At 36.8% G+C, this 27062-nt stretch overlaps 1 protein-coding gene across 1 annotated transcript in view; it reads left to right on the top strand.

Annotated features, from left to right (window-relative positions):
- The window catches only part of DOCK2 (dedicator of cytokinesis 2), a 211599-nt gene that overhangs the window by 173167 nt on the left and 11370 nt on the right, over window positions 1-27062 (top strand). The window contains exons 34-46 of the mRNA XM_009285697.1: window positions 1076-1161; window positions 7031-7187; window positions 8362-8402; window positions 9870-9960; window positions 11056-11175; window positions 12947-13036; window positions 14477-14581; window positions 16701-16842; window positions 18600-18681; window positions 21419-21503; window positions 23043-23129; window positions 23457-23633; window positions 25014-25097. Of these exons, the coding sequence (XP_009283972.1) occupies window positions 1076-1161; window positions 7031-7187; window positions 8362-8402; window positions 9870-9960; window positions 11056-11175; window positions 12947-13036; window positions 14477-14581; window positions 16701-16842; window positions 18600-18681; window positions 21419-21503; window positions 23043-23129; window positions 23457-23633; window positions 25014-25097 (1347 nt within the window). The remainder of the gene's footprint in view (window positions 1-1075; window positions 1162-7030; window positions 7188-8361; window positions 8403-9869; window positions 9961-11055; window positions 11176-12946; window positions 13037-14476; window positions 14582-16700; window positions 16843-18599; window positions 18682-21418; window positions 21504-23042; window positions 23130-23456; window positions 23634-25013; window positions 25098-27062) is intronic.

The raw sequence follows: 27062 nt of genomic DNA, 5'->3' as shown, positions 1-27062 counted from the left end.
TTTAAAATACTTTAAAGATGTCAAGCTATTGTCATTGACAATTTGCACGCATATTTGTAACAACAATTTTACAGGTTAGCATTAGTTTCCCAGGTAACTTTTTTTTTACCTGCATGAAAAACTTTGAAAATAGGTTTTATCTTTTTTTGAATAGTGTGAGATATTGTTCCCTTGCTTAATTACGTAAAGCTACCTGAAGAGTATATGAGAGATTATTACAGGGTGTAGCAGGAACGGCAAGCAAATAATAAAGATAACATCTTCAGATACCCAGCTTCAAGAAATTTATTATAGGAATGACTGAGCCCAGTAGTTAGGTTGAAGTTTCAAGGGCGACTGTGCAGACTGGGATGTAGTGCTTCTCTGTAAGCTAAGTTTGGAATAAAAGGGGACCTAGAAGCCTTGGAGTTTTAAGAGTTGGCTGATTAGTGATAGCTAACAAGGTGTGACCAGTGGAGAAATATTAACAGGTTTTCTCTCTTTGTATGCACACAGGCTGCATAGATTCTTTTCCAATTCAGAGAGGGGAAAAAGGTAGTTTTTGACCTTACAAGTAGAGAAATAAGGCTGCTGATGGCTCCGAATGAAGTGGTGTCATAACTGTAAAGCAAAATTGAAAAAATGATGCAGTAGAGGGGAAAGAATTGTGTTTAACTACAAAAATAGCTTGTTTGCTGTCTTTCTTTATATGTCACTCTTTCCTAATTAGGGTCTGGATAGACCTAACAAATAGCAATTAAATAAGGTATTGCATACTGTAGGATTGTTCATATTTTATCTGGGTGAAAGTGATTCTACTTACTCTGAAATCCTGCATTTCAAATCAGAGATGTTCTATGAAAACCCATAATGCAGACACTGTAAGCCTGTTTCCTCACGTTATTTTATCAGTTTGTACTAAGGAACAGGTATCTGGAGATAGTCAGATGTGCATTATTCAACTGGAATATGTTCAAGCATTTAACCCTTGGGAATATGTGATATAGCTATACAAAGATATTCTTTTGATGCCGTATTGAAATGTGTTTGACCTCTGGATATCTGCTCAGTGTTTTGATTTTTCTTTCTTTATTAGTTTGAAAATGAAATCATTTTGAAGTTGGACCATGAAGTGGAAGGAGGACGTGGGGATGAACACTACATGCAGTTGTTTGAGTCCATGTAAGTAGTGCATGAGAACAACTGCCTTCAGGATGTGTTTTTATCTTATTGTTTCCACTTCTCAAGTTGGTAACCTCACTTAAAAATAAGATAGAATCTTAGCAGCTGTTTTTATGAAGGGACCGGAAGTAGCATACTGTTTCAGTAAACCTGGTTTGAATTGTAGTTTTGTTCATTGAAACTATTTTCCTGGTTGCTTTTCAGTATTTTGTGCTCCAGCTAAATTATGAAGAAATTATACCTAACGTGCATTTCTCTAGCCAACTTTCAAGCCAAGACAGTCAAATATTCACCCCACTTTTTAGTCTTCCCTCATTTTTCCTTATAACCTTTCTTGGTTTTATTTCACACTAAGAAGAAGAAGGTATTTTAAAATGTCTGTCTTGTTTTTCAAAATGTCTAGATTGGACTCCAAGAGATTATTCTCTGAATTTACATAAAGTGACTATCCTGGAATGAGACTATTGCGAAGTGCTACCGTTTAATAAAAATATTTCTATTTCTATATTTCTAACAATCCCAAAGCCTGATATAGCATCTCCTTCTCTTCTTGGCCGCCCACGTTCAGTTTTATTCTCAGACTTGATAGCTGTGTCCTCACTTGCGGCAGGTGGCGTGTGTGATGTATTGGGCAGTGGTGGAATCCTTGCGCCTACCTCTGAGAACTTGCTCCTAGCTTTGTGCCTCAGACTGCCACAGTGAGAAAGTACATCGCTCATCATACACTTTCTCAGGCGTTGATAACCTAGTAGTTATTAAGCATAAAAATGCTGTAGCACTTTGGCTACATGACAAAATCGATATAGGCTTTGTGACATTGAGTGCATATGTTTTTACTTTCCCAAAGCCTGCTACCTTGTGCATATTGCATTTTTGTGTAGGGCGGAGCAATCTTTGCAAAGTCACATCCCTCACCAGATGAAGCATGCAATCTTTGTGTATACCACAATGGAGAAAAGTCTACTTTCAGTGAAAACATAATTTCCTTAAAAATACTGAATTATATAATTAAATAATAATAGGTAAATGTTATCTTATGTAAACAATATGTAATTATATTCTAATTAAATAGTATAAGTTAAAAGAAACATCATTTAAATCAAACATAATTTAAATGTTTGCTATGTTAGTTTAATTTCTGTCCCATGAGGAGGCAGATAAAATATAGAGAGGCAGACTTGAAAAAAGTAAAAGCACCAACACTTTTTAAGCAATATAAAACTATTCTTTGAAACTGATACACTGGCAAGGACAGACGAAGTTTTAAAAATGTCTCTTCTTTGAAACTGATACACTGGCAAGGACAGATGAAGTTTTAAAAATGTCTCACTTCCTAAGATGCAATGACTATGTAAACTGAGACCAATAAAGTAATTTTTCAATTTTGAATGTTTACTGTTTGGCTTCAAGTCTTAGGATAGCTAAGAGGTGATGCAGAGGTATTCAGACTAGCTCTTGGTATGACCGAAAACAGGCCTGCAAGTACATAGTTTTCTTAATCACACTGCTGCAAAGCATAAACCGCGATGCCTGCCTTAACTGTCGCTACGATTCATCATCTCCAATGCTGGGGATTCAGCTGACACAGTGGACATTTATTGCAGTGCTAAACTTTCCTTGCTGCTAGTAAGTTTTTTTTCCAAATATCCATACTAAATCTTCCTTGCCTCAGTTTAAGCCAATTATTTCTTGTTTTATCCACAGGGGACATAAAGAGTCATTTATTCTGTTTCTCTTTGTAGCAGCTTTTAATGAATTTGAAAGTTGCTGTCAAGTTTCCTTTGGTCTTCTCTTTAGGGTAAACAACCCCAATATTTCAGTTCATCATATGCAATGTTTTCTGGACATTCCTACAATGTCTATGTCTATTTTGAAATAGACAAAGCAGGAGAGAGTATTCAAACTGAGACTTTATCAATGCAAAGAGAAAAGCTTCCTTCAGATCTTATGTATGAGACTCTTTGAAATTTACTTTTTCTGAGCTGTGTAACATTGTTTGCTCATCTTCTTTGCAGTTTACTCTTACATTCAAATATTTTTATAGAGAACTGGTACCTATCCAGTTAAACCCCATCTTTCAGTAGTGCAGTAGAGCATTTGATCTTCCTGCCTTTCCAAGGTACCCTTCTTTCTTTGACATACCTGTTTTTTTCCCCTCGATACTCTCCCGTGTTCTACAAGACTTCAAGGTTTCCACATTTCTAAAGATGTCACTTCATATTATCTCCAGATAATATTTTTTGTTCCATCCTTGAAGTTGTTTAATGATGCCTGTAGAGGGACAGTTGAAGCAGAGGCTGGTGACCTGGAGGACCCTGTTTTCTTCTCTCTGTTGTTTTTGTTTGTTTTGGTTTGTTTTGTCTTAAATCTACCTACCTTCACACCTTTCAAAGCAGGGATTTCAAGCCTCTATCCCCAACTCCCTGTTCCAACTGGATAGAGACCCAGTTAAATTGGGCCCCAGATTTATTCATTTGGTCCTATTTTCATCAATTAATTTCCTGTAACTGTCCTCATTCCTGCACAGTTCCAGCTGCCACCTGAATGCAGATATTTAGCAGTAGTCAATGACTGTCTTGTGTGTTGATGCTCACCTCTGTAACCAACACTTACCCACGCTGGTTGGTTGCTGGGAACTTCCCCATGCCCAATAAACTAAATAGGATCAGCAGAAGTTTGATCACTGCCTTGCAGTTGTCCATAGTCCTAAATGTCAGCATGCGCCGTGGCCGGGTTATGACCTCTGCTAATGAATCCTGTCCCAGGCAACACCAAGGAAGAGTTGGGATAATATGGAACAGATGGGAGCCTGTTCTCAGTAGGCAGAATAGACGAGCCTACCCTGTTCTGGGAAACGGAGGAGAATCTAGCTATATGAATACAAGTTGTGCTATGCCACTTTTCCTCAGGCTCAGAAAATGAATTCTGGCATGTTTTAATTACTAATATAGGTGCAACAGAAAAGAGCATTTAGAAGCTTTCCAGTTCCCCATCATTGCAGTGGCCCATGTTATGCAGTTGTTTTCTTGAGCTTTATTGAAAAAATTTTTTATTTTAAAACTTCTATTTTTTTCAGGGTCTGTTTAAAAATTCAAAGGTTTCTTGCTCCCTCCTGGGGAAAAAAAAATCTTCTAAAATTTTATGGGTCCTTTTTATTGGGATTATTGTATAAAGCTGAGCAAGACAACTTTTTAAATCTTCCCTTATGAGACAGGTATTCCTCTCTCCTGTTCATTTTGTAGTTCTCCTCTATGTGTACTCCAGTTCATCTTCCTTTAGTGACTGGAGTTATGTACTATACCCTGGGTGAGATCTAGCAATAGCTTATGTTTTATGTCAATGTTTTTCTACTTGTATTGGAAAGAAATGTGATGCCTTGGTGACTCATGTTCATTTCACAGTCAAGTAATGTTCATAGGTCTGCCTTGTTTGCTGTCACTCCAAGTGAACCTATGGCAAAAATTCATAATAGTCACTTAAATGGTGACTGTACTTTCCTTTGTTAGCGTCTTATCCTGTTTCTGATAATTACAGATGTAAAATAACCCCACTTTTCCTGTATAGTATTCCAGTCTTCTATATGATTCTGGGGCTTTCTTACTTTCTTTTCCACAAATATCATTTAATGCGTTCCAGCCTATTCTGTCGGTTGTCAACTCTTCAGACCCTTTAGTATTTAACATTCCATTTGCGATATCTTTAATGTCATAAGCTATGTTTCAATAATTCATTTAAATCTTTCAGTTATTGTTTCTGACTAGTCAGACAACAGCAATTTAAAGTATTCTGGTTTTACCTGTTAGCCTCTGTCTGTCACATCTTGTACAATATAAATGTTCTTTCAGACGTGCATGTACACACTCCCTCTGTCTCAGCAAAATAACTCTACGTTGGATCTGTGCAATCAAAGGAATAAACATTAGGTGCTGTTTTCACTTTGCTTGAGTTAGAACTTTGAGACTAGGTACTTTGCTGAGGTCCCATTGTAGGCCAAAGCTTCGAGGATTTCTTTGCAGTTGAAGTTAATATGAATATGTATTTTCTGAAGACAGTTTAAATAATTCTGAGGAGTAAAAAATGATTTTTGCAACTAATTAAAACATAAGTCTTTATAATGGAAGTTTAAAAATAATAGTCTACTTACATTTAATAATTTATTATTAATCTTTATTTGCCTATAAATTGAGTGCTGTTAATGAAACACTAAGAAGTCAGAAATTAATAATAATGTGTCACTGAAGCTGCTCAGCTTAAGCACACAGCATAGTTTCAGGGATAATTTTGCAATTGCTAGTTTGTTTTTACTATTTTCCTGTGAGAATACATGGTGATTTTTATGTGTTATTAATAGAATATGCCAAATATACATGTAAGTAATTTGTGCGTTGTGGTGGATTGACCTTGGCTGGATGCCACGTGCCCACCAAGCCGCTCTATCACTCCCCCTCCTCCTCAGTAGGATGGGGCGGGGGGAAGAAAATAAAACGGAAAAGAACTCGTGGGTCAAGATAAAGGCAGTTTAATAAAGCTAAAGCCACGCGCGGAAACAAAGGAAAACAAAAGACTTATTCTCTACTTCCCATCAGCAGGGAGATGTCCAGCCACTTCCCGGGAAGTAGGGTTTCAGTACGCATTGCAGTTGCTCTGGAAGACAAATGTTGTTATAATGAATGCCCCCCACTCCTCCTCCTTTCTCTTAGCTTTTATTGCTGAGCAGACATCATATGGTGTGGGACATCCCTTTGGTCAGTTGGGGTCAGCTGTCCTGGCTGTGTCCCCTCCCAAGATCTTGCCCACCCCCAGCTTACTGGCCTTTGGGGCTGAGGGGGATATATGAGAGACAGCCTTGATGCTGTGCCAGTGCTGCTCAGCAGAAGCCAAAACACTGGTGTGTTATCAACACCTTTCTAGCTACCAATACAGAGCACAGCACTATGAGGGCTGCTGTGGGGAAAATTAACTCCATCTCAGCCAGACCCAATACATGTGTATATAAATATATATGTGGATATATATCTCTGTCTGTGTGTGTGTGTGTATATATATAAAAAATGCAGTTTGTCAGAGAGAATCCCAATGGAAAATCAGAATGCTAAGGAGAAGAAAGCTCTTAAGCAAAGAAAGAAAATAATCTTTAATGAGATGCTGGTAATCATTTAATAATATTTAAACAGTTAAGCTTTGAAAACAAAGCTATGATAGTAATGTGAAATATCTACTCCTAAATCACTTCAGCACTTTACAGAAACAGCATATGTTAATATTTTGTTAATGTAATTTGGAAGCTGATGATGATGTATACAACTCACTTTCCTATATTTTTATCAAAAGAGAACTAATTGCTTTTTTTAATCTGCAGAAAGTTTATTGTTTGATTTTGCTTATTTCTCAAGGGCAAATTGTTCTGCTGAGGTCTTGTTCGTGAGTGTCTTTTTTGACTTAAAATTGTAATTTCTGTTAGTTTGAACTTTCTACTCACACCTAACTGTACAAAGAGAAGGAAATAATTGTTGCATTTTATGTTGCGTGATAACAGAGGAAAGGAAGGTCTAATGTTTATTGCAATAGTGTGGCATTCCAGAGGCTTGAGTTTGCTATACCACGGATGCAGGTTGTTCCATTCTGAAATTTTGGGTATAACCTTGAATTTGAAGTCATTTTCAGACAGGAAAAGTAAATGTTTCATTTTTTTCTTTTGATTTATATCCCATCTGTCTTCTGGATATCTAAATTACCAACCCATGAAGGGAATTTCCAGTGCATTCTGCAGCTGCTTTAGCCCTAATTCAGCCTTCAGGTCCAAACAGTTTTTCAGCTGATGGGCCACTAATTTTCACAGTATTGCAAAAACATTTTTTTGTGTTTGCAGTCTTACAGAGTGTGCGTGTCAGTATCCCGGCATTTTTAACTTGGTTGAAAGCTTTGTCAGCCTAGTTAAAGGCCTTTTGGAGAAACTGCTGGATTACCGAACTGTGATGAATGATGAAAGCAAGGACAATCGCATGAGCTGCACTGTGAACTTACTGGTATGTTCTCTCTTGTAATTCTTGCGTGAGAATGGGAAAGAGCTTTAGAATCCGTTTGCTAAAGATGAAGGTAAATCGTCCTGGGGATAGGAGTGGTTGACAATGCTCAGTAGTGATTTAAACTCTGAGGCAAGAGATTTTTATATCTATTTGCATGGATAGATGCACAAACCTGAAAGCACCGTCCACTCAGTTCTTTGGTTTTGCTTGTATGTTTATCCACTTTGATTCTGTGGATAAATAAGGACTCTACTGTTCATATACCTTTACTTTTTGATAGGCTTAACGTAGCAGTGGGCTTTGCCAGAGTCAAGTTTTACATGAGGAGCTAACCCACTTGCTGCTTTAGCAACTCAGCAATTACGATTTTTAAATCTGGGGAAGAAACCTGCAAGATACACTTGCAGTAAGGTGCCAAGAAGATCTGAGTTTCTGATCTGGTTCTAGGCCACCCCGTCTTTTTTTCTATTCCTATTTTGTGATGAGGATATCGCATGTAGAGATTCCTCCACTAAGAAGTTCCTCGAAGCTGAAGAGGAACCTTTGTCAACTTTAAGGTTGGAAAGAGAACATGGTTAATATGTATTGCACTCACATACCCTCTGTTCCTCAGTAATCACTGCGCAATGAGGTATAAATTTCTGCAACTCTTCAGGAGCCAGTTCTTGTCTCATATTTTGTGCAGCCTTAGCAATTCATATAGGTGCAAAAGTGTTACGGTGACAAAAATGGGCTTTAGTCCTGGAGTTAGCTCCTTTAGAGGTATTGCACAACAGTGTTACATATCAACAGTGTTACATATCAACTTCAATAAATACCAGCTTCTTTTCTGGCCATCAAGTATAGCCAGAGCATGTCATTTATTGTGTTATTGCATTTGGATAACCGTATTTTCTTCTTCTCCAACAGAAGAACTTTCACTAATGATTTCATTAGTGAACTAGGAGAAGTATACACATGTATGTATAATAATAACACATACTAATAACTAATTAAAATATTAATTGAAGCAGTAGTGCCAGGTTTAAACTTAAGACAGTCTGTAAATAATATATTTCTTATTTCTTTTTCGTGCTGTCCAACTAGCAAGAAAAGCAAAACCTCAGCATATATATTTTCATCTTGTGTTTTAATAAAAGACATTAGGAGATAACTTAAATCTTTGTGTCCATAGAATTTCTACAAGGACATTAACCGTGAAGAGATGTATATCAGGTATGGCAGTTGTTCTGTTGGATCTGTTTTGGGATGGGCAATAATACTCTCTTATGAATTCTGGTTTTATCATTGTACTTGAATTTCTGTTACTTAATGTAAGTTAACCATCCACAATGACTCTGTTGTAGCCCTGGCCTCATTTATATTCTTACTCCATTGTCTGCTTAGCCTTCAGCGATTTGCAATCGATCATATATATTCATCAGTAGCATTTTTTTCCCCAAGAATCAACTTTTAGTTGATCAAATCACTCAGCATTCATTGTCTATTGTTTTAAATAAAGAAAATGCAGCTAGATTTGAGGTTTGATGGAGAGCGTCGTACATTTAGAATGGCAGAAAAAATATTAATGTTTTGTAGAGTTGTGCAGTCTGCCAAGTCTTCTTGAATATGCAATACCACATGCAATGCAGAATTACTAGTAAAGCATTTTTCTGTAAGAGCTGTAGCTATACTGGCAAATTCTTTCAGATGGGACATGGCCTCTTACTGTCTCCAACAGTTTTGCATATGAGCTGCAGCAAATCTTGCTGTTCAAAAGCTCACCATTTCCTGCCTCTCCTCTCATTCTGCAAAATCTGCAGAGCAACCTGCACCTTGGCCACTGCAGTACAAAGCCCAGAATCTCAGCTGAATAAGCACTGAAGGTGATTCAGAGCTAAACCTGGAGCTATGGGCTGGAGTGGCCAGGGAGAAACAATGCTCCCTCTGCGGTCGTTGCTGAGGGGGACACATTTTCAGTTGGGTTGACAATTGGGAATGGTAACGCCTTGAACTGCTACAGGAAGGTGTCAGAGTTCCTGTGTCAAAACTCCTGTTGCGTGTAAGAGGATGGGATGCACTTTTTCTTTCTGGCTGCTGGAAAAGACGTGGCTTACGTCACATGATGGGCAATGGTTGTGCTGGTAGCAGCAGTGCTGCCCTAGGGATCAAGGAGAACACTGGCAACATATAACTTAGAACAACTCTTCTGCCCCTACCACCTTCCAAGTTGTACAGGGACTTGCTTTGTCTTTCTGGGCTGGTGTTTTCTGTTTTCTCCTTTACCTTGTGTTATCTGTTGTGCTTGCATCTATTTACGTGGAAAAGCATTTACATGCAATCGAAAAGTGCTACAGAGAAAGGCAGCTATCTTTAGTAACAGTCCAGAAATAACGGACTCAGAGGTCTGACTTAGACCTTGAGTCTAATAGTTCTTCCTCTTGGGTGGAGCTGATAGCAATTCACAGAAGGAGGTTAGCTCTTTCTCCTCCTTTCGTGCACAACGTTTCAGCATACAGAGAGAACAGTCTGAACAAATGCACAGAGCTTTAACCCCTCTCAGAGTGTCCTTAAAGACTCTTTGGGTAGTGACTGCATGACGTGTATGAAGTTCCCCTTACAGAGCTTATCTAGAACTTTTTTGACACTTAGTATTCCAGTCATGTCAATATCTAGTCTAATTCTTGTTCTCTCCTCTAACAGATATTTGTATAAATTGCGAGATCTTCATTTAGATTGTGAGAATTACACGGAAGCAGCATATACCCTTCTACTCCATACGTGGCTCTTGAAGGTTAGACTTTCTAAACTCAATATATAAATACATAAATAAGCTTTTGCAATTTTCAAATATATAAATAAAAAAGTGATTGTCTTTATCTCTGATTTACTGCATATTAGTGGTTTTCCATAGGGGTATTCAAGTTTCTAGTTAAAAATACTGCAGTAGGTCATACAAAATTAACATTAATTACTGAAATTGTATTTTCAATACGTGATTAAAAGCCACATATTGGTAAAACTAAATATTGTAGCAAAAATAGTTTTATTTTATAGTGAGTGCAAATTCTGAAGCTATTTAACTTCCATGTGGTTTTCATTTTGCTAATTTCTTACTATCCCAAAAATAACGATGATGAAAATTAAATGCAATTTTTTTCAGCTATCACAGGGGGACATCTGACTTTTCATTTTAAATAATATGGATCATTCTGCCATATTATGTTTGCTTTCTTTTGTAGCTGGTAATTATTTTTTGCTACAACTAATGTTTATTCTCATTGTAACTGACGTTATCAATAGAAATGGTCAGTAACATGCATTCCCATTTCAAGGGAAAATGCAAAATTTAAATGTTCTTCAGCAAAAATGTGAGATTTCCTATGGAATTTCTTTTAGTGCAGAACCATATAAATTTGGCTTTTCACAGTGCTATTTTGCTTAAACTTCATTTTGACTTTTCTGATCATACAAAAATATGAGGTATATTGTATGTATTCTATTGGTACAGACAAAGATAATTTTATATGCAAATATTTTAATACAAAAAATCAAAACCAAATCAGTCAAGATGACACCACTGAAATAAAATGATCTAATTTTCTCACATAGATTTTTATCCAAAATTTTTGGGTGGGGGGCAGGAGGGAACACAGGTTTTTAAAATGTTATGTCTAGTCCTGGTTTACCACATGAAATACAGCACTTGTTTGAAGAGGTAATGAAAACATTCCCAGTGCCTTTCCCAGTTTCTTTGTGGAAGGGTAAAAAAGACTGGGGAAAAAAAGACTTAGAAGAGCCCAGGGGACCAGACCTTGGGGGAGGGGGCATGTGTGTGTGAAATGTTGAACTCCAAAAGCATGTTTTTTTAATGTGTTTTCATTCTCAGTGGTCAGATGAACAGTGTGCACCCCAAGTCATGTCAACAGAGTTCCAGTGTTCACAGACCTATCGACACTTGAAAGAGAATCTGTATGAGAAGATCATAGAATACTTTGACAAAGGAAAGGTAGGTCTGTAGAGTTCTTCCCCCTGCCAAATCTCTTTTGACTGTGTTACTTTGTACAGTAGTATTTAATGAATATGCTCTGTACAAAGCGTTTGTGTAGGAAATCCTCTTTGAAATATGGGTCAACTAAAAATTGTGTCCTGAAGGCTTATTCACAGAGTATATCTGTTCTATATGAACATATTCTTTCAATAACCTCATGCACAAATGTTTATACTGGTCACAAGCATCTCTGTCAGGCAGTAATAAAATAATAAAAAACGTTGAATGTACTTTTCTTTACTAGGAAAAGAATGCAGACTACACAGATTGCCTTTCTAAACCGTTCAGTCATTATCTCCCAAAAAACCAGACAGTTCAAAATGGACATATTTGTTTCAGAGAAGTCTAGAATTTCATCCCAAACTTAAAATGTAGCGGTTTGATGTTCAGTACTTGGGTTTAGTCCAGCTTTTTATAAAAAAAATCTGTTAATAAAATTGCCTGTCAATACAATGACAGTAGAGCTGAGATTTTTGGAAATAAAGCAAAGGACTAGAAAGCAGGGAAAAATTCTGCAGTGCTGGATAATGACTCTTATGACCCAATAAGGCCTTTAAGTCATTATGTCTCGTTCAGCTGTAGCCAAAGGTATGAAGGGGGAAGGCAGTTCATTACTGCTTCTTGCAAAATAAAGGCATAACTCCCCCACGGAAGTCCCTCCTATAATTCAGAAGGTAGAAAGTTTTTGGTGCTTCAGCACTGTGCAGGAAAACGCAGTGCTATTTATAACTTCTCATTTTGTTGGCATCTGAAATAACTACAACGTAGCAGTCCCCACCCACTGTATCAGAACAATCAAGTCCTCATGATTTCTGATCTACCTAGCAGTCAGGTTCTCCTCAGATACCTCAGAGGAGGTTTGCAGGCAGCTGAATGCAGCTGTCAGGTTCAGAAGTACCTAGCCTAGGAGTACATGGCCCCATGTAAAAATGGTCATAATGCGTGTGACCACCAGTGTCCTTACATCAGTAGAGAATTATGCTCAGAAACCCCCTTTTGTCTCCTTTATTCTGAATAGATGAGAAGACTGACAGAATTTGAGAACTATCCTCAAGAGAGGGAGTTTCTATCTGCTTTAAGACCACTTTTGTGCTGCATACATTAACTGCCTATAGCAGATGAGAAAAACTGTCCTAGTCTTTCCAGTGCAGCTCTGTAATTCCTCACAGTAATTTTCAGAGGTAGCTATTAAGTTGTGTGGAAAGAAACACGCTGCTACTCCAGGCAAGTGGCAATTTAAGTCTTGTAATTTTTTAGCTGACTGGGAGAGCTGTCATATGCAAGGCTGCCTATGATTATGTATGCTTCAGGATTTCTTGTAAAATGAAGTGTAAAATGAAGTGTGTTTGTTTTAAGGAGAGGCAGGTGTCAGTCCCCTCATAGCTGCTCTTATGCTTGGGGTATATTCTAGATGTTATGCACCTTAGTGATTTACTCTTCATTTTTAATGTATCTGAAAGGTTAGGTGATTTTTTATTATTTTATTGTAAGAATAAAGTATGTTTACTTATTCCTTCCTATAAAGAACCATAAAACACTTTTATTTTTTACATTAATCTGCTTTCCTAAAGTCTATGATTGTCTTGAGTCTTCCATTCTAAATGTGCAGTTAATAAGTGACTGCAATTTAATGATAGCATAATCAATAAAACTGTAGTTAAACAGTGATGCATTAAAAACTTGTTTGTTGGTACTGGATTTACTTTTTAAATATGTGGTTGCATTGCAGATGTGGGAAGAAGCCATATCTTTATGCAAAGAACTTGCGGAGCAATATGAAAAGGAAGTTTTTGACTATGAACTTCTAAGTCAAAACCTGGTAAGATTATATACAGGACCTCAAATTAATTCAGTCACAGAAATTAGTACTTTTGAGCTATCAAATGATAGAGCTGCTTATGAGCTTGTTGTCTACAATTGATTTTTTCAGAGTTGCTATATTTTATTGTAACAAACCAGTGGTAGAGATTCGTAAAGAATTGTTTGTTAAAGTTGCATGGACACCTGCTTATTGAGGTATTTTGAAACTTCTATAGATGAAATAAAGATGTTCTCACTTAGCACAATTTAAAGGCCATGTATAAAAGAAAAATAACAGGTTTTTGAGGCCTTTGTCCTGCTTTAGGGTAGAAAAAGCACCTGGATGCATTTTTTTCCCCTGAAATTTTTCTTCTCACTTAGCACAATTTAAAGGCCATGTATAAAAGAAAAATAACAGGTTTTTGAGGCCTTTGTCCTGCTTTAGGGTAGAAAAAGCACCTGGATGCATTTTTTTCCCCTGAAATTTTTCTTTAAATTTTAGGAACTCAAATCTTGACAAGCCTAAAGAATTCTGTCCCAGTGAGGGACTGGGGAAGTAATACATCACTAGGAATTTTATAACTAGGTCCAAAGGCTAGAAGGAAGATTTTAAAGGAAGATCAAATGTTCAATTATTTGTTTTCATTAAGATTGAATTAATCTAAAAAGAATCCCCTCCCCCACATACCTTCTTTTTTTCCTACCCCCAAGATTCCACACTTGCATGATCTTTATCAAATGTTTAGGGTTCATTCAGTAGATATCCCTGAATCTTCCACAAAGAAACCATGGGAATCAAAACATGATGTTCTTGAACAGTGTTTTGTATAAAGAAAGCTTCTTTTCCTCCCAATCAATTCTGCTTTTATCATAAACTAAAAGATAAAGACAATATTTTTGCCAATTCCATTTAAGTTGCAGTGTTGCGTGTCTCATAGATATAACACAGGAAATAAAAATAGTAAACCTAAATGACACTTCGTCTTTTATGGAAGACATTGTTCTAAGCCCTTTACATGGTGTGTGTCCTTAGCATGATGCTAGGGCAAACGTTTGAGTTGATCCATACCTCAGAAAACATTTGAGGCAGGGAGTTTTTCCAAATGTATTATTTCAGTAATGCTATCAGTTAAGTGTTTAAAGTGTAAAGTGTTTGCTTTTTTCTTTTCACGCTAGTAAATGAAGGGTAAGCCTGATTCTGAGGTCAGATAATTAAAGTTGAAGCCATACATGTTTAGCTATGATTATATCTGCATGTAAATGTAAACAATATTTAATGTACCACAGCAGTGTCACGTGCATGCTAACTGATTATTGCTATAGCTTACCAACTGATAATTGATAGCTTTTGCATATCCACTGATAGCTGTAGTACATAGCGTAGTACTACTGTAGAGGTCAAAAAAAAAAATGGAAAAACAACCCAAACAGAAGTAACTGCAGTTGGTTTTGCTTTCAGATTCAACAAGCAAAGTTCTATGAAAACATCATGAAAATTCTGAGACCTAAACCAGACTATTTTGCTGTTGGGTATTATGGCCAAGGATTCCCCACATTTCTAAGGGTAAACCTGTTTAAATTCTTACTTTTTCATCTATTTTCATATGCTTCTAAAAATATGCGTGTACTCTACTAGTGCAAGTGAGTCTCCGGGGATATTTGCCATGGATTTAGTTTTGCTTGGATGCAGGACTGTAGTCAAGATCTGAATTGCTACTTGTAAGAAAATGCATGAAATGTTTTCAGATGCATTTAAGTTGGTTCTTTCTCTCAGTTTGATTGTGGAAACTAGAAGTTATATCAGGTAGTGAAGGTGATATATGAGAGCCAAATGCAGCAATATGATGTAATTTGGTATGGGCAGCTCTTATGGTACATATTTCTCAGATGAGTGCCCACACAGGTTATTGATAACTAGTGGAATGTCATTAATTAACTTGTGTTCCAATTAAATCCAAAATTGTTTCACATGAGGTTGCTATTTTTAGTGGACCTTATCATGAACTGACAAGCGTTTCAGATTTATATTGCCTCTCAGCTACAACTGAAATACATTATGAATGTAGAAATAGCATGTTTTTTTCAGACCAATGCACTCTATAGCCAAATATCATGTATTTAACAGTGGGAAATAGTAGGTAAGTAGGGTAGGGAAGAGTATAATATCGAGCAGGTGTGTAGTGATGTTGACCTGGTATATATTGCCTACTTACCTGATAAACAGCTTCCTGGGTTGGAGGTGACAGTTTTGGTTTCTAGCCCTTCATGGATTGTTCTACAGTGAATTTGTCCAGTTGCTCTCTGAACCGATGCACTCCAGAACATACTGTGGCCTCACAGTACACAACTGTGTGTGGAGATTTACTGTTACCTTTCTGTTGTCATCTGATAATTTCTCTGCACAAGTTCTTACAGAGAGACTGAACAGCTGTTCTTTAATCACCTTCCTTGTGCCGTTCATGACATATTGTTCCTTTGCTGTTCATTTTCTAGTTCATGAGATGGTAGGACAAGAAGTGTACATAGTATTTGAAATGCGGACACACTGTGAATTTGTTCAGTGCGATACTGATGTTTCTTCTTTTGTTTTCCTGTTTTCCTCATAATAACTGAAGTTCAGATTGCTTTTTTGATCTCTAATATGCATTGAGCTGACAGGTTCATACCAACTGTCTTGTATTACTCTAATGGTAACACCTAGTTGGTATCTTAGGACAATTATGGTAATTTTGAACTGTTTTCATTAGACCTCTATACACTGAATCTACTCTCTCAGTTTTCTTTACTTTTCTCTGTCCTTGACTACTTTGTGAGAAATCAAGAATCCAAAGGGTCTGTTTTTTCAAGAAACCTGCCAAACTTAGGAAGTCATGCACAACTGGCTTTTGCTTTAGTTTTTTAAAAGATCATTGCTTTCTTTTAACCACAGTAGTGCATGTCTTCAGAGCATAAAACTAACCTGAATATTTGATGTTTTCTTGTAGGGAAAAAAAAAAAATCTTTTCTTACACACTACAATGAACATGGTAGCTTTCCTCACACTTGAAAAGCAATGAAAGATCTCTCTTTCCCAGTTTTAAAGGCCAAAGTTGCCTTGAAAACATTGGAAAAATAGTGAAACTATATGCTAATATTACACCAAAGGAAACATGCACCTTTTGTTTCTGTTATTGTAGAAGTATCCTGTTAAATGAAGCAAACTGAACTACAGATGAGCACATTGGGGTTAGACTGTCTGTAAATGAGGACATTTCATAATACCAAGGAGAAGGAGCAGGCAGAGGAAACCTATGTATTGGTATTACAAAGCTGTAAAACCTGGACCCAGAATGTATTTGAAAGCAAAATCCTTTTACTTGACAGACAAGAAGAAAAGGAATTTCCATACTTTTCTTACCTCCCATTCTGATTTTATTCTGCTCTACAGGAGCATCCTCAGTGGTGATGCCAGTTTATCTTCATTCTGTCTAACAGCATAAAGTAGAGTCTCTGGAGAGTCAGTGCTGCATTCTAGCACCTGGTCAAAATGGTGTCTTGCTTTATAGCGAATTAATATTCAGAAAACAGTAATACTCACTCCAAAATTTGGAGACCCCATTGTGTCTTTGTACTGATAAACATGCATCTATAACTTCTGCCTCAGAATCATACAGCCCAAGGAATCAGCTTTTTATTCTTTGCAGAACAAAGTATTCATCTATCGTGGGAAGGAATATGAGAGGAGAGAGGACTTCCAGGCACAGCTGATGAGTCAGTTTCCCAGTGCAGAGAAGATGAACACCACCTCAGCACCTGGAGAGGATGTGAAAAACTCTCCTGGTCAATGTATCCTTGAACATGTGGGAGAATACAGAATGAAGGCGGGTTGGGGAAACCTCATTTTTAGCAAGAGTTTATCTGTGTGGAACAATCATTTCCTGAAAAGGATGAAAGTTTATTAATGTGGCAGCTCAGTTTGCAGTTTTACTTGTATGTCCTGCATGTCTTTTATGGTTTGTTCCTAAGATGTTTGCTCCTGTTTTTCTCACAATTCTAAGGAGCCTGTCTCCTTCAGTCATCATAGAATCATAGAATCATGTAGGTTGGGAAAGACCCTTAAGATTGAGTCCAGCCATAAACCTAGTCCACCACTAAACCATGTCCCTAAGTGCCACGTCTACGTGTCTTTTAAATACCTCCAGGGATGGCGACTAAACCTCTTCCCTGGGCAGCCTGTTCTAATGTTTGACGACCCTTTCGGTGAAGAAAATTCATTCAAGTTCATACATGGTTTACCTTTATTTTCTTCAAATGGCAAAAACAGTGATGAACACTTGAATTGGCCAAGTTTAAAGCAGCAAATTGTCTATTACCTCACATTCCTAGCTGTTGTGTTTTGATATTAAATTCATGTCTTCCTTGAACATCGTTCTGACTGGCACTGCACTTGGGTATCACCTGTATTTCCTGGCAACATAAATATGCCTTATGTCACTCTCAGAACTTTTCCTGGGAAAATTAACTCATAAACATCGTTAACCACCTTTTAGAATGCCCTAAATTATTCTTGTTTAGAAGTACTCTAACAGTTGCTTGCATACATTATCTTTTTCTTCATGTTCTGATTTAAAACATTACTGGCTGAGCAGATATGAGATCACCTCATTGTATCAGACTTTTTTTTTCACGTGTTGATTTTCCTTTATTAATTTTTGAGGTAATGTTGTAACACTTCACATGCTCTCTTGAGTCTATTCTGATGGAACCTGCTGGAGGAGAAAAGGAATACTGCTTTCTTTTCACACTGTTGGGACTGAAGCAGAGAGTATTACAGGCTTGTCTAAAATAGTACATTAAGCTTGAAAGACAAGCTTTCATAAGTCTGTCTTGTGTCTTAACTAATCTTTTTTTTTGGGGGGGGATCATATGCTTCAGTCCTTTCTTAAAGTAGAATTTGCTCAAGTCTGTTTGCAACTAACAGGAGATATTCACTACTTACACACTTAAGGAAAAGCTATGGAATCTAACCAGAGGGCATGAGTTTCAAATATACAGACATCATACAAATATGTAAGAATATGGTATATTTACTTACAAATACAGTATTCAGATTAAAAAATAACACTTCCATAGAAAAAGGAAATCTCAAGTAAAAGGGCTGCTCAATTACAGATTTCAAAGATGAAATGCTAAACATCATGACATTATGTATGCCTAAAGATAAATAGTGAAACTGTTAACATCAGATGTTGTTGACATTATTTTTGTAAGTTGGCTGGGCTTTAAAATTTAATGAATGAATCAGTGTGATAAATTCAGCTACAGATATTCAAGCTCAGTAAATAATAAAAATATGCAGTTCAAAATTAATATTTATTCAAAATTAATATTATTTTATTATTATTTCCCCCGCAGCCTACAGTATTTCATACAGATAGTTAATAACATGCCCTTCTTCCACAATCCACAAATGAAAGCCTGAACCCTCCAGATTTTTCATCGGGAAATGTCTTGTTGTTGTTGGTTGTATTATTATTTCCCCCGCAGCCTACAGTATTTCATACAGATAGTTAATAACATGCCCTTAACTTCCACAATTTCAGATATCCAGTGTTTTACAGTGCAACCAGTCCTGGAGGAGCAACCTAGATTCAAAAATAAGGCAGTACCTGATCAAATTATAAAGTAAGTGAATTTCTGTAATAGATCATGTAATGGAAGTCAGTCCATATTCCTAAATGGACAACCATTATTTTGTGAACTCAGTCATTTGCTAATGAATCTTAGAGCTTTTATTGTCTTAGTTTACTGACTTACGTATTCCCTAGGAATTTCATGAAAGAACATCTACCCATCTACCACTTAAGGAACAGCATATGGTTACAGGGCGGGGAGGTGGAATCCATGCTTTGGGTCTAAGTTATTGAGTTTTCAACACAGCTTCTTAGACAAGTGATGGAGAGAGGGGTCTTAGAGGTGACTGGCAGTATGAGAATGGTTGAGTTGAAGGCTCTTGTACAACAGAATCTTGTTATGACTTATCTTGCCAAGTGCAAAAGGCATGGCGGAAAAATGGTTTCCATTGGTACTATGGTCAAGATTTTGTAAAGGAGTAAAGGAAATTAATTGTCCAAAGTATTTTGAGAACAGACTGGCTAACATTTCCAAACTCCTAACCCAATGTAGAACTGGTTGAACTTACTACATGCTCCTCATTAAGTGTTCTGACTACATGTGTGAAAAGTGATGGTTCATTCTAATAGCTGATGCCAAAACTGCATACAGTACCTACTGGAACATTCGCTGACTTCAGGCTTGTGAGATTTTTGGCTCCAGATCCATCAATATATACAGGGGGATTATAAGGAAGAGGAGAGAGACTTTTTACCAAGGCCTGTAGTGACAGGATAAGGGGCAATGCTTTTAAACTGAAAGAGGGTAGATTTAGATTGGATATAAGGAAGAAATTCTTCACTATGAGGGTGTTGAGACACTGGAACAAGTTGCCCAGAGAAATTGTGGATGCCCCATCATTGGAATTGTTCAACGCCAGGTTGGATGGGGCTTTGAGCAACCTGGTCTAGTGAAAGATGTCCCTGCCCACAGCAGGGGGGTTGGAACTAGGTGATCTTTAAAGGTTCCTTCCAACTCAAACTATTCTATGATTTGTATGGTTGCAAACATGGTCAATAAAAGCTGTTGCTTATCACTAACACCTGAATGAAAAATTTCAAGATAGTATTTGTTAGCTTGTAACTTAAGGACAGCAGGCCATATTTTCTCCCTATTCTTGTCAGTGCCTTGTGAAAGCACAAGGTATGACTGTATCTCCCTAATGGAAACTGGTTAAAACAGGCATCTAAAGCTAAAATTTCCCAGGTAAACTGAGGCACCTGCATTTTTAATGCAAGAGAGGCTTTGCAATGCCTCCACCTGTGCACAGGTCTTGTAGCACAAGATTAAAAACAAACAAACAAACAAAACTGTGGTCCCAATTTCAACTTGAATTCATTTTAAACTCAGTAACTGAAAGACAGCTTGTAAATCTGGTCCTGTTTGACTAGATTTCATTGTAGCACCAGCCACATTTTGAAAGTGTAACAGTTTATTTAGCGGAGTGCTCCACATAAAGTACAATCTCTTGTCATATGGGAGATTTTGTAATTGTTTGTCTCAGCTGCCGAATTCAACCAAACTGCTAATTTCATCTGGTCTTAGAGATTTATTTTTATGAGTATACTTCATTGGGCATTTAATTGTTAGTTACATTAGTTGATGGCAATGCATTTATTCTATAAAAGAGCTTCAAAATATCTGTCCTTTCAGATGGAACTGTATAAAGTGATCTGACTCAGTATGGCACTATTTTCCACTTTCTTTTCTTTATTGATGAAGATAATCTTAGTAGTTTGGATCAGAAATCATAGGTTCCTGTGAACTAACATACCAGAAGTTTGCTTAGCTCAACTGTTTGGGATCTCTCCATTTATTTGTTTCTCTAGGCTTCCAAAACATGGCTTGCTTTTACTGTAAGATATTTCTGAGATTTTTTTTTTTTGCTCTGCAAAATTAGCTTTTACTTAACATGGCTTTAAATTTAATTCCTCTTTAAAACAAAAACTAAAAACCAAAAGGAGAGATTTTTCTGTGGACAGCAAAAAACTTAGCCAAAACTGTGCAATCTCTGTTCTTTCAAATTAGCCAGTGCTAAAAGCTGAGTGGTTACGAGTTTAGTGGAAATACATGCTCAGAGTGATTGAGAACGATTCGTTAGCTAAATAGATTAGACCGTAACATGAATTTGCAATAGATTCTTTACATTGATGTCCCCCTCTACAAGTATTTATATACATTTTCGTATCTATCATAAGATATTGTTATTAATGGCTTCAAATGTTTAGTTTATTGAATAACTTTTGTTCTGCGTTGTGACCAGAATTGTTAGATGTGATTAAACTGATTTGGCATGTGCTGTGGATGAAAAAACACATGTGTTTCAGTCCAGGTGAATATATCTGCTCTGTTTAGTCAGTTATTTTTAACAAAATATACTCCTTTTGTATGCCATTATAAAGCAGGCAAGCAGCGTGCATGCCACAGCAAGAATACAGGAAAGTAAAAATATTTTCTAGACCTTCTTCTGGTTTTAACATTAATCGGGAAGTTCTGGAATTTTTATACCTGGGAATTACACCCAGTCACAAGCTGAAGCTTAATACTTGTAAAATACTGTGTGTTGACCCTGATTTACAGATAAAGCAGTTGTCTCCCGAGTTTTCAGTAAAGTGCTTTTTTTCTGGGCAGTAAATTTGCGTTTAATTAAAACCTCAACTGACTCAAAATGAAATATTTCACTGTGATAACAAGATCCATAAATTTCTGAATTCTGTATTTTACAATAGTCTTTTTTTAAATCTTTCAGTTTTTATAAGTCCAACAATGTGCACCGGTTCCACTATTCAAGACCAGTCAGAAAAGGAGCTATTGACCCTGAAAATGAATTTGCTGTAAGTAAATGAATGACAGGGTGATGGATGCAGTTCTGGTAGCTGTGACTGAATTTTGATCCTTTCTTAGTCTCAGATTGCTCATTACAAACACCCTAACTTTAGGATCTGATTCAAAAAAATAAACGCAAGATTTCTCTGTTTCAGCACTACTCCTATGTACTTACTCAATGATACATCACTGTTTCAATTGCAGGTAAACATTATGTAGTTAAGTATGTTCAACACTTTTGTGTTACGCAGTGACATTTTCTGGTACAGATTTTCATGATGAAACAAGAAGACATGTAAATAAATATCAAATGGTTTGCCTCCTGTAGTTTACAACACTTTTGTCAGCTGCCAGCTTGGCAATGAGAGGTGTGTGTTGTCTGCTTTCATCAGTCCTGTGAAATCTTGACAGGCTAGAGTACTACCTATGTCGTTTTTATTCCCATGCATAATTGTGTAATGCTGAGAAGTAGTCTTCGTTGTTCAAATATTCTAGGAAATCTGCAAAACCATGAATTATTTTTCAGTGTCATGCATAAAAATGTGGTAAATTTCTATATTTTAATTTTACGGATATCTGATATTTTATAGTTTGTCGTGAAAACCATACCATCCAATATTTATAGCTAAAGCTGTGCTCTTGGGATACTGATGGGAAAAGCCATTTATTTCAAAAATGTACAATTTCAGTTATGTGCGTGCCGATTAGTAATGTCAACAGTTTCATGTAAGGAGCTTCTTACCTGTTGTTAAATTCAGTGCTTCAGATGTGAACTCTGCCCTGACATCCCAGCTTTGCACTGTATTATCAAGCCTCATGATGCACATTGGCTTCCTTTGCAAACTGGAGAGTTTTGAAACAGTTTATGAGTATACCTTGAAATGGATTGACAAAAGCTAAATCGTTAATGCTTTCATTGCTGATGACAATAGGTAATACACATGCTTACTTCAGATAGGTAGAAATTGGGATAGTTGGAGTATGTCTTCATTGCATTCATTATTATGTTTCTCAGTACTGACAGTTTAGATGAGCTGATATTGGTAAAATAAGGAGCAGTAGGGTAAATGATCTAGTGGCATTTTAAAATACCAACAGCTAGTCTTGTTCAGAAGAGGAAAAAGAAAGGGGAGGAAAAAAAAAAGTGAGAATACCGGCAAGTTGTTATAGGGCTATTACTGCTTTTAATTGCAGAAATACGTTTCGAAAGTGGAGGGAGTATAATCTGGGTAGAGGTGAGAGCAGGTCATTTAGCCACAGTCATTCAATCTGTAATGGCAAAAATAGGAATAGATACTAAAAGATTCAAGGGTAATTTTCTTTTTCCTCTGCTTTCTGCAGGCTTAGTGCCTGAAGATGACCTAATCTGAAATCAGAAAAATGATTTGTGCAAATTGCTGTGCTAGATTAATTTTGCACTGTCCTTTTATGCAAAAAAATGCATGTTTTCCATGTACATTATTTTCACTCTGACATTTCAGAAGGCAGAAAAGATTAAAGCTTAAATCCCGAAGTATCATTTTCTCCCTGCTATGTTTTTTTAATAGTCTATGTGGATTGAGAGAACATCGTTTGTTACAGCATACAAACTTCCTGGAATTTTACGATGGTTTGAGGTCATCTCCATGTCACAGGTGTGTATTAACATGCTAAGAACCTGTAAAACATGTATCTATATGAATCCTCATGTACAAAATAGTTTGCAAATTTATCACACAAGGCTATTGTTATTTACTTACTTTTATACATCCAAAACTGTTATTACTTATGTTTTATCTTTCTACTGCTGGGATCAATATATCTTACATCTGACTTATAGTTTCAGGACCAAGTCCTAAGAGAATTGAACAAATCTGTGTTGATTTGCTGAATTGTAAGAATGTTGTTCATGTATGTGAATTTTATAAAACCAAAAAGACCTTTTTATCTCTATAAACCTTAGAAGTCTTGTTTCTTTATAGACTACAATTAGTCCTTTAGAGAATGCTATTGAGACTATGTCCACAACGAATGAAAAAATTTTGATGATGATTAACCAATACCAGAGTGATGAGAACCTTCCTATTAATCCACTTTCTATGCTTCTGAATGGAATTGTTGATCCAGCTGTTATGGGTGGCTTTGCTAAATACGAGAAGGTAAGAGCTTTTAAGTCAACGCAAAGAACGTTTTCAGATATATTATTTCATAATCCTCCTACATCCTTTGTTCAAAGTGGCACTGGAATGTGGGCTGGGAATATGAAAGCCATAACTCCACCGATTAAGAGATCCTCATGTCCTGGTCACATCTGTCTTTGAAAGCAGAAACTAGCGAACTAGAGTAACTGAAGCTCAGTATTAATCGCAGTTATGAGGGTTTTCAGTGGAACCTGAAATATACAGATCTCACATATACATGTGAGACGAGATACCCCTTTTGTAATGAAATAGGCTCTCACACATCAAAAGATTTGGTCTGGAGTAAATGAATCAAGTTTATCCTACAGTAAGTCTGGAGTATTTAGATGTGGGTTATCAATTAAACCGTCATCAGGTTTTCTCAGTAACTGCAGCCATTCTGCATAGCAGGTTTTGTTGTTAAAAAATGGGAATACAAATAAAAACTGTTCTGGCAATACATGGAAAATGGAATGTCTTGAAGAACTGAACTGTAGAAAATTTGTCCCGAAGGCCGCCTTGTGGAGGCAGGGCAGGAGAGAAAGCAGGAACGTTAAAAACTCATATAAATTTAAATTCTAAATTATTAATTATTAAAGAGTTGGATGAAAATGCGTATGGGGTTACCCCACAGCTGTAGAGCTCTATTATTTCTGCCTGCCATTTCCTGATGAAAAGCATGTGCCACGCTCAGTAGGCTCAGCATGTCAGATAGACTCAGACAGTGCTGAAAAGGTGCCATATACATATATATGTATATATGTACACACATAAATTATATGCGGTAAGCATGACATATTCTGGAGGAGTATGACATGCTATGTTAGTCCTAAAGTATCACTTGTTTAGATGTTTGGCAGTCATGGACAAATAGCTACATTCTTCTTTTGTACCTGGGGGATAAAATCTTTGGGCAGCAAAAGGCAGTGTGTACGCAGTATCCGGCTCTGCTTATCTATGAAAGAGTTCAATTTCTTTATTATATAACACTGGCTAATGTCAGTAAGTAGGGTACTTGAATAAAATGATCATTTGTCAATGTAAATCATGATACTCCAAATTTGTGCCTTTTTAGTTTCAGTGCAAGCTTAATAAAACAAACAATAATTGGGTTTCATAGTAAGGGTCTCAAACTCAAAAGTGTTGGATGAAGACTGAATACATTTTAACAAAAAAAAAAGCACCTCGGCTCTCAACTGATATAATAAGGGATTATCACTAGCAGCATCTGGTTAAGGAGCATGCGTATGTCTCTCTTATTTGATGGCCAATATTATGGTCACCAGCTGGAGTCAATGGAGTAATCGCTGATTTCTTTACCTGTCGAAATGATGGACTGAATTATTTTTTTTGTCTAAGGCTTTCTTTACAGAAGAATATATCAGAGACCATCCAGAGGATCAAGAAAAGCTGAATAGACTCAAAGATCTAATTGCTTGGCAGGTAACTTCTTACTGACAGCAGTCATCTGAGGCTTCATCAGCTATTCCTTTTTTCTGTTCCTTTCTAGCAGGAGAACATAGCATTTAGATGATTGTGTCATTTTTACCAGGGGCTTTTTTGTGGGGCTTTTTTTAACTGTTTTCCCAAAGCAGGGAGGGGTAGAAGAATGAGAAGACTCTTTTTACAAACTTCCTGCCTAGTTCTGTGATGAATTCATAGTATTTTTTTGAAAAGGGACTCGTAGTAAAATAGTCTGTCTTAGACTAAACCTTCTGTTTCAGAGTATGTATAGTTGTAAAAGAACTATCTATTTATTATCCTATTTAGATATTAATAGTTTCCCTTAAGTAGGAAAAAGGACTTAAACTCCTTCAATTTTAATGTGCCTAACGGGAAGCATGTATTCCATTACTAACCCACTAAGATCGCTGACGAAACAGCATAGCAATAATTCCTTACCCTCTGATGTGGCATGTGATTGATAAAACATTCTTGGGGATCTAAGCAATCCCGTCCTTCGGGTTTTTTAAAATCTGTGCCTAAACTGGAGAAATGGCTTAATTACAAAAGTCACATCGTATTTCCCAAGGAGTATCAGCATTATAGTGTCCGTTAAGAGTTAGATGAAATGCTACCAGAATCAGGGGAATTACCCATATATCTCCTTATGTCCTAGGGAAAGCGGTAGGCCAGAAAAGTACTTTGTAGAACACATAATTTGGAATGGTTTATCAAAAGCCACATATAGCAGGCTACATTTATGGTTAAAAGGGCCCGGATTTCAAACTCAGGTTGTATTCCTGTAGACAAAACTGAGAGCATGATAAAAGTCATAGGACTTCATGAATTGCTGCGAAAACAAGCATTTGCAAATGTCAGATGTTCTCTTGGGAAATAACTCTTTCCTAGAGGTAGGTGTTCATTGTTGTTGTTTGTTTGTGGGTGTTTTGAGTGGGTTTTTTTGCATTAGAAACCTTAATGGAATGCTAGTTGCTCACAGGAGTTATTTTCGTGCTCAGTGACCCTTCAAGATTGCTGCTACATGTCTTTTGTGTGACAAATAGCATGGAAGACCATTAGTAAATATTTTTAAGCTGTATCTCCAGAGGAAAACTGAATATTCTGCCTATACTAGCAGAACCGAGGTTATTTGGTTTTTTATTTATTATTATATTATTTTATATATAGTGTACATATGATAAGCCAACCAACCCGCAGAACCCTTTTGGCCTCAAAGAGGAAAATGCACCTACAGGAGGTGGTAGCAGAAAAAACTCTGGTTTTGCCGAGATTCAAGGCAAAATGGCTCTTTTCATTGACCTAAGCATTTGTTTTGTTAATGGAGGGAAGAAAAACATGACTTCAGAAATTATCAAATATATTTGCATTATCTAGTCCAAATAGAAATTATTGACATCAATATACGGCAAAATGAATGGCTACGAGAGAACAGACTTATATTTTTACACATAGGCAGTTTGTTAAGAAACCACTAACTGCTAAGTCCTCTGAAATGTAGATGATTTAAGTGAGAAAGAACTGTTTGCTGTGTAAATGAATGGGCATAGTAATTGCTATATCAAGGCATAATATAGTGATCTCCCTTTCAAGAAGGATGTTATGAAATAGTGTGAGTTGATCTGGAATTTTACTATCAGAAGTGAATGGCTCAAGATATTTCTCATCATGTTCCATGTCTCATTCTTTGTACTAACTCACTAAAAAAGTCTTCCTCATTGATTTAATCTTATGTCATCCTTGTGAGAGGGCTACAGTATGCTGGGCTGCATGAAAAGAAGCGTGGCCAGCAGGTTAAGGGAGGGGATTCTGCCCCTCTACTCTGCTCTGGTGAGACCCCACCTGCAGTACTGCGTCCAGCTCTGGAGCCCTCAGCACAGGAAAGACACGGACCTGTTAGAGTGGGTCCAGAAGAGGGCCACGAAGATGATCAGGAGGGGGGTGGAA

The sequence above is a fragment of the Aptenodytes forsteri genome, unplaced genomic scaffold (genome assembly GCF_000699145.1).
Source record: "Aptenodytes forsteri isolate BGI_AS27 unplaced genomic scaffold, ASM69914v1 Scaffold54, whole genome shotgun sequence".
NCBI classification, from domain to species: Eukaryota; Metazoa; Chordata; class Aves; order Sphenisciformes; family Spheniscidae; genus Aptenodytes; species Aptenodytes forsteri.
This window is presented reverse-complemented; position numbering and strand designations above follow the sequence as displayed.